Here is a 14,233-nt window from a genome sequence, read left to right on the forward strand (position 1 = left end):
TTGGTCAGACTCATACAGACCGTACTCATACCCCTGCCAGCCCATTCATTGAGAAATCAAGCTGTACTGTTAAACTAAAACTGCAGTCTCCGCGCGGTGGTAGTAAATTAGTGGCTTGTGGAAGAGACTGGCACGGCATGGGCACGCACTGGGTGGAGGTTGTGGGGGGGCTTGTGCGCAATGGAAACCAGAGGGGTGGAAGGTCGGTAATGTAGGGGAGGGAGGTAAAGGTGGGGCGGGGGTCTATATCGACTATCCAGATTGTGGAAGGAGGGCCCGCCTAGTGGCTTCCTGGCCCCCTGCACCGTGCGCGTGTATTATAGATGCGCATCCAGGCAGCCGGGCGGCGTGGGGCACTGCATGTGTACAATGCAACGGGCAGACTGGAGCCGCACAGAGGGCAGGGCTTAACCATTAACTAACATTAACCATTAAATCAGCTGTGCAGAGCCGGTACCGCACATAAGGCGTGCGTACCGGCTTCCACGCCTCACAAGCCTGAGCGCGTTAACAAGAGGTGGAGGATAAATTCAGCCGGGCACACGGAGTCCCTGTACTCATACAGATCATCACTCCGGTCTGTCCGCCCCTCACACCGAGGACCGCTGGCACTCAGAGGTAAGCACCCGTGAGCTTTTTTATGTATGTATTTATTTTTACATTACTTATTTTAATGTGCACATTTCCACCGGGATGTGTCATTCGGGACTCAAACTGCAAAGCCGCAACTTGTACCTCAGCTATGGTGATGGTGAAGAATGACTACTTTTTTTCTCTTTTTTAGGGGGGGGTGGGGGGGGGACACAATTTTTCACGAGTTTAACACTCGTGGTTACAGTGGCAGTGACATGGGCTCCAGCCCGGCGATGGAACAGAGAGCCCTCTGCCCTCGTTTAAATGAGAAGCAGAACAGAATAGCGGGGCTCGTCTATTCAGCCCTGACCAGGGGAGCACTAATTTACGCCTTTGCCATGTTGGGTTCGGGTGGTGTTGGTCCTGACTACTAAGCAGAGGATTGTTTGAGCCGGGAAAGTCCGTGCGGATGTCGCAACTTGCAGTCAGAGGAAAGCTGCTTCAAGTCAGCAGCAGCAACACTGGAAGGTAAAAGAAAGGCCTTCAGCGTAAAAGCTGCTTTATTATGTGAAGTAAAAACGGGTGGACCGTGACTTGATCTCACCATGGATCGCGTCATAGATTGGTGGTGGTATTTTTTCAACAGGCTTCATCACCACACTGAGTTGAATAATACAGCAGTGTATGTCAGTAGCTGACATTATTGTTTTAATTAAAGCAGCACTGAATGCTTTGCTTTACCTGCTGCTTACTTCTGTTGATACAAGTAGTTCATGTCGGTGTGAATGACATGTGTGTCCACGCTCGGTACGTGAGGTTGTTTCTGATGTGTGAAGGGGATCTCTGTTGTGTTACTGTTTGTTACACTCCTGTCTGCTGCAGTGAGTTTAAGAGTTGGGGGGTTTAAGCTGACGGTGTTGTGCCAAAAACTGATTTCCAATGTTTCTGTGTATTTTTTATGTGTAATATCTTTACGTATGTTCATAAATAGACTTCGGTGAACAGGGATTACAAAGGGGTTACATATAGAAATAAAAAAAATATCTGTTTTTCAAGTATCTTTACAACTCTGTGTTAATATACTTACATTATAGCCAATCCGGTCCTTTATCCCCACTTAAAATATTTTTACAGAACTATTGTAATATTTGTTGGCATTTCTGCTGTCCTCTTAGCTTACTCTTACAAAAGACATTTTTAATGTTAATGAGATTTTTTTAACTGCATAAATAAAGGTTATATAAAAGTCACTGCCAAAAACTGATTGCGGCTTCTACCTTGTTACACGAAAGTTGTTTGTGGCTCAAGATGACTTTATGTCATCCATAAAGGATGCATTTGACATATGTTTAACATATTATAGGCCAACAAATTACTTATAGCAGTTTAAATACGAGCAATCAGTTTTTGGCAAATACCGGAAATCAGTTTTTGGCAGACAATCACTTTTTGGCACAACAACGGCACTCTGGGCTCACGGGTAAAGTGAGGGGTGTTTTTTACTTTGAAAATCGTGACAGTGGTCGTTGTTGCGCTGCTGTGGTTGGAAGCTGTGCTTGCAGAGGATGTGCGCAGCGCCTCTGTTAATGGTGGAATATTTTTAGCCACCGGGAGGAAATTTGGCGCTGGATGAAACTGTTTTTAAACTCACTGTTGGGCTCTGCTCAGCACTGCTGTAATGGAGGGGAGAGCAAACAATTGTTTGCGGCTATACTAATCTATTAGTAGGGCTGACGGGGCATTTGTGGTACCCACGGTGAAGTTAGTGCCTAACAGTGATTTTCTGTCCTCTTTATTTATTTTAACATCTGAATATGACGAGCTGCAACATCCAAGCCTAAACACCACCGCACAGTGTCTCTGTCCTCTCACCAGTTAGATCTGAATGTTGGTTTGTAACTTTTTGGAATTTTTGATTTATGAATATTTTGATCAGAGCAGTAAAAGCTGCCCTGCTACTTAGAGATTTATGGAAATAGACGTGGAGTATTGCTGGAAAATCTTTTTTATTTAAGACCGAATAATTAATGATATTCATTCTTTCCCCAGGTGACGGTCCACTCTGGTTGGAGAGATACTTTTCCACTGTTGGTAATTCAATCCTCACACTGAGACCTTTAAATATCACATTTGAAAACTGTCCAGCGGCCACGTGGTGTAAAGTGAGACGTTTGGAGCCCTGTGCAGCGACCAGTCTCACATGGACAGCAGACTGACAGCATGACCGGTGCCACTGCAGGTCTCTGATTTACATATTTTTCCAGCTTGTACTGAACTGCAAAGGACTGTTTGCAGCTGACTGCAGGGGATTTCTGTGGTGAGTCCCCTCCCTGTTGTTTTCTATCCTTTTCTATGTTGAACCAGTATGTCTTCTGTTTTTTGCCGGCCTAACCTGAGCACCTTGCAGTGAATGGAGAACATACTGGTTCTGCTCCCGAAGCACCGACAGGAACACGGGCTTTGCAGACGCACGGCTGCATGTGCCTCGCTGCAGGTTTTTTCTGGCAGAGTGTTTTTCTCCCAGTCTTTATGACCGACCTCCACACCTTGTCGGCCTCTTTAATGGGATAAATCAGTTGGACTGATCAGGTTCAAAACCAGATCCGGTGGTCAGTTCTGACTTTCCCACAAAACCGTTAGGCTGAGGCACGCTGACCTTTTCTTATCAAGCCCACTGTCTTCAAAGGCTTCCGCATGGTACTTTGGTCGAAAGAACAAGAAAAGCTCCCCGACATCGACATGTCCTCTGGGGCCATTGAGATGAAGAAGGAGGGAGGCCCCCTCACTTCGGCCTTCCTCAACTCCAACTGCACCGTCCACCCGGTGATCCTGACCAAGGGCCCCGAAGAAGTGAGCCCGGTGACCGGGGATGAGTTTGAGCTCACCGAGGTCACATCTTTCCCCGAGCGAGTGAATGAGACTGGGGAGAACGACGAGAGGTCGGAGATTGTGGTGGCCATGGACTGTCGGGCCAATGCCAAAGGTCAGCGAGAGGAGGATGCTCTCCTGGAGAATGCGAGCCAGAGCAACGAGAGTGATGACACCAGCACCGATCAGAGCCCCGAACCAACAGCACCCCTCAAGGAGACCTCCTTTTCCATCGGACTGCAGGTGGTCTTCCCCTTCTTGCTGGCCGGGTTCGGGACGGTGGCAGCAGGGATGGTGCTAGACATCGTCCAGGTGAGTGAGATTTCTTACACAACGTAATTGGCAACTCAGAATAAAGAACCCAGGCTGGTTAATCCTGTGTTTACTCTTTAAAAAGTTTTTGTTTTGTTTTGTTTTTTGCATTGACAGGGGTTTGGCTGTTGGAACTTGCAAAAAGTCTGGTGTCAATGCACAACCCCAACTTTTCCTCGCAGGCATTTACATTTCATTTCACAGCTGTTTTTCTCAGGAGATCCACTGCACCAAGCAGGCCATGTGTAGTCACACTTATGGGGTAGGCTCGCACGTGAAACATTTGAATGATCTAGTGCACAAGGCCGGTTTGCCTTGGCGTGTGTCAGTCATCGTGCTGGTGGCCTATCTGGTTGCCTGTCTTTGGGGATGTGTGTATGGGGCAGTTATCAGACACCGTGGGGGTATTTACATAACATTTTCTCCTCAGCGGCTGGGCTGACTGTCCCTGTGGCTGGCGCATACTGGTACACACTGGTGTGTCTTCTAACGAGTCATCACACACACACACCTCTTTTCAAAATCTCACATAAAGTACAAGGAACAATAGACGGTATTTGCATAGCAGTGCATAGCCGGGGAGCTATATGATCCACTCGGCCTTTAAAGAAGAATAGGACTGATGAGTCACTGCCTTTGTTCTGAGAGGATCCAAGTGTGCTCTGTCATTTTGACAGGTCATATATTTATTTGAAGTCCGCTTGGAATGCAGATAAAGCCGGCCGTGTCAGTCCGCCAGGTCTGGGCAAACTGTGCACACACGCTGATGCCAACATGGTGGACCCCAGGAACTCAGAACAGACAGGAGGCGGGAGGCGGGGGAATAAGTTTACTTTCTTTGAGCACCTGAAATGGCAGCGTACTACAGCTGAGCTAGAGTCGGAGTAAAAACAAAATACAATTCAGCGCCAAGGCCTCTATTACCATGTGGTTAGGTATCCTCGCTAAACCAGGAATGCAGAGGTTTGAGGTCAAAAAAGTTTTCATGCTGCCTCAACTTAGGCACCATGCTGCTGCGTTCTCTTTAATTTCCAAAACACTCAGTGCACCATTCTTTCAGAGGTGTGACTGGAAACAAGCTCACACAGAAGGTAGAGGGCCGTATCCCTCCCTGCTGGTCTAGCACTCTTGTACCTGAGAGTAAATAGCTGAAAGAAATGGCTGCAGTAAGATGCCAGGCTTCTCACTGCAGTTCCATTGAGGTCGGCTGAGCATCCAGCAGGTCGTCTGGCTGCCTAATTCCCCCCATGACACCATGAAACGCTAACTCAGCTAATCCCCCCTGTCCTTGCAGGAAGGTAGTTGTCTAACTCTATCTCACTCTCTCTCTCTCTCTCGTTGGGACTGCAGTTGATCCTCGGCTATAAGTGAGCATAACTTTCTGAGGTCACATGCTTAGGGTTAAGTCGAGCCCCAATACCTAATGTATATGAAGCTGATGAAAAAGTAGATGTAGTTTCTCGTGTTGGAAAACTCTTTTTTTTGTCTCCTGATTGCCAAAACGTGAATAGAACAAGTTTTAACTTGATGCTAAAACACGAGGCAGGTCTGTTTTCTTGCTGCACTGATCCTTATTTGTCTCGCTAAATAAGGAGCTAATTTATGCAGACAAGTAAAGCACAGATCTTTATTTGATTATCAGATGAGATAAAGTGATCCAGGAGAACTCAACTAGCTCGCCTGAGTTCAGAAGTTTCTCTCTGTGGATAAAATTCAAAGTCATTTGGGTCTTGCTGTTCTTGTGTTTCTTGGATTGTTCTCAAATTAGACAGAATTATTTGTTTGTTCTTTTGGTTCATTTGTTTACCCCTTATTTCTCCTGGAGGTTAGAATAAAAAGGTCAGGACTCAGTAATCTCCAGCTCCAAAGATGATATATTGGTTATGAGACAAAGAAAGCACTATAGCCAGTAGCAAGTTTTTCTTCTGGGATGCCTGAACCTTTAGTTAATGTGTCTGCCTGGCCCGAGTTTAAAAGCTGTGGTTTGGACACTTGTATACTCGACTTTCTGTGTCACTTTCTATATTGGCTCTTTGACCTCTTAAATCCTGGTCACTTTGACCATCTACCACACACGCACAGAGTTTTCTGGCCTTTTTCCCTCACAAGGTTGGCCCAGAAAGGATTGTCCAACTGGTATAGAGGAGTGAGACGTCTGCATAGTTGTGCTTAGTGACTTGGCAGGCAAATGACCTAAAACTGTCAGTCTCTCATTGGCAGGGCCGGGAACCCAGGACTGACCTGCTCAGTTGGACTGAAGGTTACGTGTGGTTTGGAAAGGTCACGCAGTGCTAGTTTTCTTGGGGATGTCGGAGTCCAAGGCCAAATGGGTGATTTTTGTTATTTTGAAACACACGCACACTTACTCACAGTCACATAAGATTTCATCATTTGAGCAATCAATCTACAAACAAAAGGCTGAAAAAAGACAAAAGCAAATATGCGTGTCCAGTGTTGTATGTTATGATAATCATCCGCGTGTGTTTGCCTGCCTCAGAGTTAGCCGTCTGGCCTGGTGTGCGGTGTCTGTAGACTGAAACACCAAAAAAGAGGAAAAAGAACACAGCTTCAGCCTCAAAGACACACGGTCTAAAAATACAGCAGCCAGTAAACAGGAAATCATAGTCCACACAAAGGTTTAACTCTGGCCAAGCCTTCACTACCCACCAGATACCATTTTGGTCCAACCACATCACTTGCTTGGTTTTCACACAGGAGTCACTTTGAAACCAGAACGTGGGCTTAATTCCCTCAAACTGAATCGTCTCTTCAGCTTCTAGCTTCATACCCAGACTTTGGTTTCCATAGCTTAATCAGACACTACTTAAATTCACACCACACTATGCTATTTTTCTATTTTTTCCAGAATTTGTCTGAACAAAATCTTAAAAATCACAATTTAATAACCCCATGTAAGCATATGTGTCTAAACTTCTGCCCTCCCTATTGCAGTGACCGACCGCTTGTTATGAGTAGTTGTTTTATTTTGGTTACTTTTGCTTGTAGCGTTGATGACGTGACGGTCATTAACAATGTTATCAGCTCGCAGCTCTTAAAACGTGACCATATCCCAGATAGCTGCTTGGTTAGGATGTGAGTGATAGGGATGGACAGGATTAGTGGGTTAGAGTGCTTTTGTGTTGATTAATCTTTCACAGTGTGAAAGATCCTGAGGAACCTTTGATCCTAGGCTGCTTATTTGCTCCCCCCCCCTCATCACAGAGTTCAGGCTTTCCACCCCAGCCCTTCTTATCTGGTCCCAAACAATTCAGTTCAGTTCAGTTTTATTGATATGGCACCATATCCCAACATTACCAGCCTCAAGTCACTTTGTATCGTAAGGCAAAGACTCCACAATAGTAGATAGAAAACCCCAGCAATCATACAAGCCTGTATGAGCAGCAAACTCCCTTCATAACAGGAAGAAACCTCCAGCAGAACCAGGCTCAGGCCTGCGAAAACATTATCTAGGTTGCCGACTTGAACTGTGGGGACTGTGTTTGATTTTCCTTTCAAAATTCACAGAAATCTAAAAAGAGGTAAATTACCATGTGATGATAGCTGATGGTTTTGAGATGGAGTTTTGACTTTCTTTTGCTCCCCACTTGGACTCTTTCCATTCATGCAGCCAAAACCTGCTCGGTAAAACTACATATAGACTACAGATTCCTCTGGTAGCTTGCCCTACATATTCTTCTTATCTAAATGCAGATATTAGCTTATACAGATAAACTAGACCCTGACTGTACCATCCATGCTGCAGCAACAGAAAAACGAAACAGACACCACCTGCTGTAGTGTCTGTGACGCTGCTGGAGTTGCGTTGACATTGCATGCCATCGGGGTTCGGCGTCCCGCTCAACACAGCAAGTACAGTTATCACAAATAAAATAAAAGGTCACGTTTCTCAACTGGGCATCCTGACCCTTGCGGGGCTTGCATACCAGAGCTCCTATAGGTCTGTACACAGAGGTACTGCGGTTCTCCAGTCGAGTTCTTAGAAGCGAGGAGGGAGGGTTTGTTTGGCTCCGAGCCAGCGTTCCATGGAGACAACAACATATATCACCACAGGGGAGGCAAAGAGGAAGATAGGCCAGTGAGACAGAAGGAAAGCTTGAAAACATACAGCTATGAAAGAAGAGAGAAGTGCTCACAAGGCTGTCGGGTTGGCAGAGGGCAGTGAGCCAAGCTGAGAGGCTGGTTGTTGGAAACGAGCTCTGCTTGGCTTAACGACAGCTAAAGGGATAGGCCGAAGGAGTTCAACCACCACCTCTAAAGACAACACGAGCGTACGAGTGTAGGCGGCACTCCTTATCAGTGCTGTACATCTGGTGGGAGCAACCTAGCGAGCACACACATTAGACCTCTGTGTGAGAAATGCAGGCCAGCAGTGTTGTCTTGCAGCTTCAGCATCTGTTTTCCCCTCTTTCTTTTCTGCTCGGTGTCAGCCTCAGTGAATATTGATTCCGCTCGGGTTAGACTGGACTGTAAGTGCTGGGAGCCAGTGGGACCGGCACCTATGATAAGCACTTTGACTGGAGATAAATCGATGGCCTTAGCCTCAGCAATAGCTTTGTTTCTGGCCACAGTAGACCGCAAATCTGCTATCGCTGCATGAAGTCTAATGGAGGGAGAAGTTCACAGAGGGAGTTACAGGGAACCCACCTCTCGAGGACTGGCCAGCAGCCAGGAACCAGGTTATCGAAGGTCAGGCCTAATAATACTAGCTGTAAATGTAATTTCAGACCATCTACTGGATACACAGCTGAGCAGTCTTGTTCCTCACTCGTTCCCTTATTTGTGGCTCTGTCCAGCTAGTCCACTACCTTCAAAGCTGATTTAGATAGATGAGCTGCTGGCTGACTTTCTCGGAGTAGTGTGTACAGCAAAATGTAGCTTTTTTTATGCTGCGGTAAGAGCTGAGCAAGCAAGCGCACCCCTGGCAATGAATGACCAGATGCTGAAGCACTAAAGTAGGCACAAGTAATATCAAACTATTTTTACTATGGTACATGATGCACTGGGCTTTGGCTTTACTCTATTAATTCAGTCGGATGTTTTGTACACTCATGCTGTGTTATGTGTCGCAGAGGGTCCCCATGAGGAGGGCAGAGCACTGAGAAATATTTTGCTTTTCCTTATTTTCTATCTTATGCATACTATATAATAGATTACAGTGGTGCTCATATTAAACATGGACAAAGTTTCAGATAATCAGAGTACCATATGTACAAGTAATCCTATAAGCCATAACAGTGTTCAGGTTTAGCATTTGCCTGATGATATCAATGAGATTGGGTATCTTTAACCAATGAGAAGAGAGTTGGCTTAGATGTGAGGGAGCTAAAACGGCTAAACTGGAAATTAACATAATGCTTTGCCTTTAAGAGTTGCTAATCATCTAGTTCACTTGGCTTCTAAATATTCAGTCCCATCTATCTTACTGATGCTGTTTAGCTGTTTCCATTTGTGTGGCACTGGATGGGGAAACGGCCGTGTGGAGAACAAGATCTGGTTCCGCCCATCAAAAAATATTCAGTTCAATTCGGTTTTATTTATATAGCGCCAAATCACAACAACAGTCGCCTCAAGGCGCTTTATATTGCATAGTAGATCATACAATAATAGATACAGAGAAAAATCCAACAATCATATGACCCCCTATGAGCAAGCACTTTGGCGACAGTGGGAAGGAAAAACTCCCTTTTAACAGGAAGAAACCTCCAGCAGAACCAGGCTCAGGGAGGGGCGGGGCCATCTGCTGCGACCGGTTGGGGTGAAAAAATACCGAGATTGCAGTCTGCTTTTATTCTGGAATATCTTGTACAGTACAGATTTTGATATAAATATAAATGTGTATAGTATTATGATTACACAGAAACATGAGACAGTCCCTGTGTTTACGCTACAGGAGATGGTGGGTAAAGGTGATAGAGAAGGAAAACAGAATGCAAGCTAAAGTAGGAGAGTGATCAATCATTTCAGCTTTAGGTTTTACTGCCCTTGTTCTTGTTAAGAGGGAGCTGGCATGATACATAGTGTGAATGGTCTATAGAGGCAGACTTTCTGCTCTTTAATGCAGGAGTTGTTTCACCTCTAAATCAATATTAAAGGTTGCACAGACCCAGAGACAGTCTGCTCCGAACTGCAGCTAACCTCTGTCTATGCGGGTGACAGCATTCTGTGTGGCCGTGAACCTGTTTCAGTATGGCAGAGTGTGCGCTGTGTTAATGTTGTGGTGCTGATAATAATGTTTTGCTATGTCATTGCAGCACTGGACGGTGTTCACCGATGTGTCTGAGGTGTTCATCCTAGTTCCTGCACTGCTGGGGCTTAAAGGCAACTTGGAGATGACGCTGGCCTCCAGACTTTCTACAGCGGTAAGAAACTTGTTTGTTTGTTTCCACCTCAGACTACTAGCCTGTTACAGGTTGCACGTCTTCCATGACCTTTTATCTTATATTGAAAGGCTGTCCTAGCAGTGATGAGTAACTGAGGTATAAATTTTGGATTTGTTTACTTTAAGTTGCATTGAATTTTCTTTAATAGTTGTTCAATCTATTGCCAGACCAATGGTCACTGTCAGACCCCTCAAAGCTGATTGTGTGTAGGTTCAGAGGTCATATTGTGACATAGGTTTCAGACAAACTGATTCCTCACATTCCTCACTAAACATTTCCACTGACCCCATCTAGCTTGTTCACCTGGGTTAGCAGGTTGTTTAAAGGTGAATGGAAGTTTTTTACCTCTGCCTGAAGACGTGAACTCCAAATATCAAGTAATTTGAACTAAAAATGTTTTCCCTTGATCTAGTAGCTAAAAATTGATTGTATTCTCAGAATATGTTGGTATAGCTCAACCCAGTTTCACATCACTGTTGGAGCTGGGAGATAATTTAAGAGCTTTCTTGCATAATGCGACATGAACTTTCTGTCATATTGGACTTCATAAAACCACCAGTTGTGAGGGAAAAATGAGTATTTCCAATTGTCTGAGGAGTTTTTGCTAGAGGTTGCTGCCTTTCGCTAGGTGAAATTAAGCTGAAGGCAAATGGTCTTCATTTCCTGTTTGTGTCGCAATTTTCACAGCGTCAGTACCATGGAAATCGATAGCAACTGCAAGGAAGTTTTCACCAACCGTTCAGGAATACACACTGATTGTTCTGCAACCACTTTCCAACTGGTTGCAGAACACTTATTTGCTCCTTGTAACCAGCAGTTGCTAGAGGGTGATGGGCTGCTCTCTAGGCCTGTGTGACTGCTACTTTGCTCGACCCTATGTTGTCACACACCCACAATAAAAATAAGTTAACGTCACATGGTTAGGAGTCACATAACGTGAAACCTTAATAACATATTGTCATATAACATTTGGTTAACTATTAGCTGCTTATAGTGTTTCACAGATACCAAAGTTCTTAGTAGCTCTAATTTCAGCTAGTTACCCATCTAGCCATTCATAGCCAAATGTATACAGTCACATGCTTTTGTTTGTGAAGGTGCAGTGATTCTGTGACTGCAGTTTGATACTAAAGACAATTCTTACTGCTTTGCTATCTGTGAGCTAACAATATCATTTCACATTGTACATAGCTAGCAGGTAACCAGGGGTTAGCAACAAAACGTACATTTTTTAATAAGTCCAGTAGTGCTCTTAATTGCACCAATCCTCACATTCTTTCCACTAGCCTGTGGGAAACCAGTGACTTCTTATCCACGCTGCAAAAAAAAGTCATATGTTTGCAAATTTGTTCTGGAAAATTGCTCCAGTGTACTAACTCATTCTGTATTATCCTTTTGTGTTACACATTTTGATGTTTTCCTCGCTACCTAGCCTGACCTGTCTCCCCAATGTGATGTTTGTATTGTATGTACGGTCGGCAAGGTCTGTCATCTCGGTTGTGGGCAAAAGACCTGCAACTGACAAATAAAGGCTATCTCATCTCATCTCATTCTGCTTCAAGCTAAAGCTAAATCTTTAAATCTTGTTTATGTCATCACCTCCTAAATACCCCAGTTGGTTAAACCTGTGAATTGGTGGCTACAGCAAAGGTTTCAAATGCAGAATTGAATGTTGAATATGATTTGCAGGTGCACTACTTAAAACTGCACTTTGCAGAGGTTTTATATATTTATAATTTCCACATTTTCTCAGTAAGAGCCCAACGATAGAGGAAAACAAACGGGAAAAGTTGAATATTTGAGGAAACACCGTTGATGCTGATTTAAGGTTCAAACTTCAACAGATTTTTGTAATGATTTGCTTTACTTTCTATTTTATTTCTGTTTTAATTCAGAGCCCAGTGTATAATGGTTAATAACTGTCAGATTGGGAAGTGGAAGTAGTAATGATTTGTCAGAGCTTCAGCACTGATTGAACCAACGTTGTGTAGTTCGATTGGCTGTATTCAAAGTAATGAAAACACAAAATGCATTAGTCATAATAACGTTACATGCATCTACGTGGAAATAAATAAAACAGACTTTTGCATCGATTCTTTCTTTAGTCTGCAAAGTTTTCACTTTTCTCACATCCATCTTCACAAAGTAGGCCCGACCCTGGTGCTTGTCCTGAGACATTACTGTTAGCTCTCTGCTGGCTGGCCTCAGCAGGACCACGTTTCTTTCCACGCCGCCGCTAATTATGAGCAGATTAAGACCACTGTAAGTTTCCTAATGCGCTTATAACTGAAAAAAATCATGTAATCCCCAGTACTGGCTGGCTGTCGGAGTTTTCAGTTCACATGACTGTGGTTCCTTTTTGATTTTTTTCCCTTTGGACTTTTTTAACCTATTTACTGAGGCGATTAAGGAATGAGGAAATAAGCAGCTGTTTTCTCAGTTCTGTTGAATATAATTGGGCCTAATTGATTATGTATGATCGTTGATGGATTGCCAGCACCACCTGCATTGCAAAGAAAGTTGGGAAAAATTGCAAAGTGTTATCAGAGATTACAATGGCAACAACAGTCGCTGTTTCCCTGTATACTCAACTCATGTATGTTCAGGATTCAGAGCTGGAAACTGCAGACTTGCTCTGTATTTATTAAATAAGAGTGAATGCCAGCAGCTCAAAAACATGGTGCTGCTTTTGAATTTTAGGATATCCATGTTATGTCATCTATGAATCACTTTAACATCTCTCTGATGATCCCAACACCATTAATCCAGCCTCCTACACACACACACACACACACACACACACACACACACACACACACACACACACACACACACAGAGCTAAGGATTTGGCATCATTATCACACATCATCACATAACGCCAGGCTATGTTTCTGAGAATTTCTGTGTGTCGTCTGTGTACTCTGTCAGTTTACATGTTGTTCTAAACGGAAATGTGGTTAGGAAATTCAAAAGCCTCGCAGCTTTTATTGCATCAAGATATATTCTTTGAAACTGAGGCTCTTATATTACGCTCCAAGGTTTTAAGGAAAGTCATATGTGGAGTTGCACAGCTGTTTGGCTCAGTTTTATCTGTTTGCCTTAAACCTTCTTATCAGCATTCGTGGCCATCTTCCCACCCTGACTGACAGCACGACTGTCGTAGCAGCTGGCGTGCACGCACATACTTACTGATGGGCGTGGTGCATGTGTTCGTGACTCTAATGCTTCGTATCTGGCAGATGCACGAGTTATATTGACGCACATTGCTGCAAACTTGATTGTCATGTAAGACCAGTTGTTTTAGTGCCAGATTAACTGGATGCTGCAAGACTATGTGAAATGTAAGAGGATGAGTAATGCTTCACACGGACGCACTGAGGCATAGAGACCATCCTGCTTTTTCTCAATCCTGTTTTGTTTTGTTTTTTCATTTAAATACTTTGGTATGTGGGTTTGCCTTTGATAGGCAGAGCGGGTGAATTCCAGTCTGTGTATTGTTAGGTCAAATAAGCTAGCAGCCATAAACACGAGAGTTGTTCCCGTGTTTGGAACATTTAGTTGTCTGATCTCAACCAAAACTTGTGAGGTGTTTTGTGGATCATTAGCCAAAGACAGACACCAATCGCACAAATGCTTTTGATAAAACAGTGCTTTGTTGTCTGCAACACCAGAATAACACCACCAGCCACTGGACAATGCTATTTTCTGTTAAACCATTTTGAGTAGCTCTTCGCAAATGTTCTTTTTTTTAGATTTATTACAGCTAGCGTCTATTTAAATCTCTGAGCTCTGATTTGTTCTCACAAGTTCGCACTCGGGACACAAAGAAAGTAGAATAGATTGCACTTATAAAGGAAATACCTGACAACTAACAACCCTAAAAGTTAATCAGTCAGTTAGAAGAGTATACACAGGTGCTTTGTGAAGCTATGTTGTCTGAATCAAACCACCACAATACCAACCACACACACACGCCTACTGGTGAAAGCATCTCTATGGGTTCGGCTGTGGATCTTCACCAATCATTTAAACTTTATTCATGTAGAAACGTTAGTACAAGTTCAGGGAAAATCACTTT

At 43.9% G+C, this 14,233-nt stretch overlaps 1 protein-coding gene across 1 annotated transcript in view; it reads left to right on the top strand.

Moving 5' to 3' along the window:
* Nucleotides 1-377: 377 nt before the first annotated feature.
* slc41a1 (solute carrier family 41 member 1) overlaps nucleotides 378-14,233 on the top strand; it is a 28,675-nt gene continuing 14,819 nt past the window's right edge. The window contains exons 1-3 of the mRNA XM_006800186.3: nucleotides 378-618; nucleotides 2,623-3,753; nucleotides 10,026-10,133. Coding sequence (XP_006800249.1) covers nucleotides 3,268-3,753; nucleotides 10,026-10,133 — 594 coding nt within the window. The 5' untranslated portion in view covers nucleotides 378-618; nucleotides 2,623-3,267. The remainder of the gene's footprint in view (nucleotides 619-2,622; nucleotides 3,754-10,025; nucleotides 10,134-14,233) is intronic.

Source organism: Neolamprologus brichardi, chromosome 5 (assembly GCF_056152115.1).
Source record: "Neolamprologus brichardi isolate AB-2024 chromosome 5, ASM5615211v1, whole genome shotgun sequence".
In the NCBI taxonomy this organism is placed as follows: domain Eukaryota; kingdom Metazoa; phylum Chordata; class Actinopteri; order Cichliformes; family Cichlidae; genus Neolamprologus; species Neolamprologus brichardi.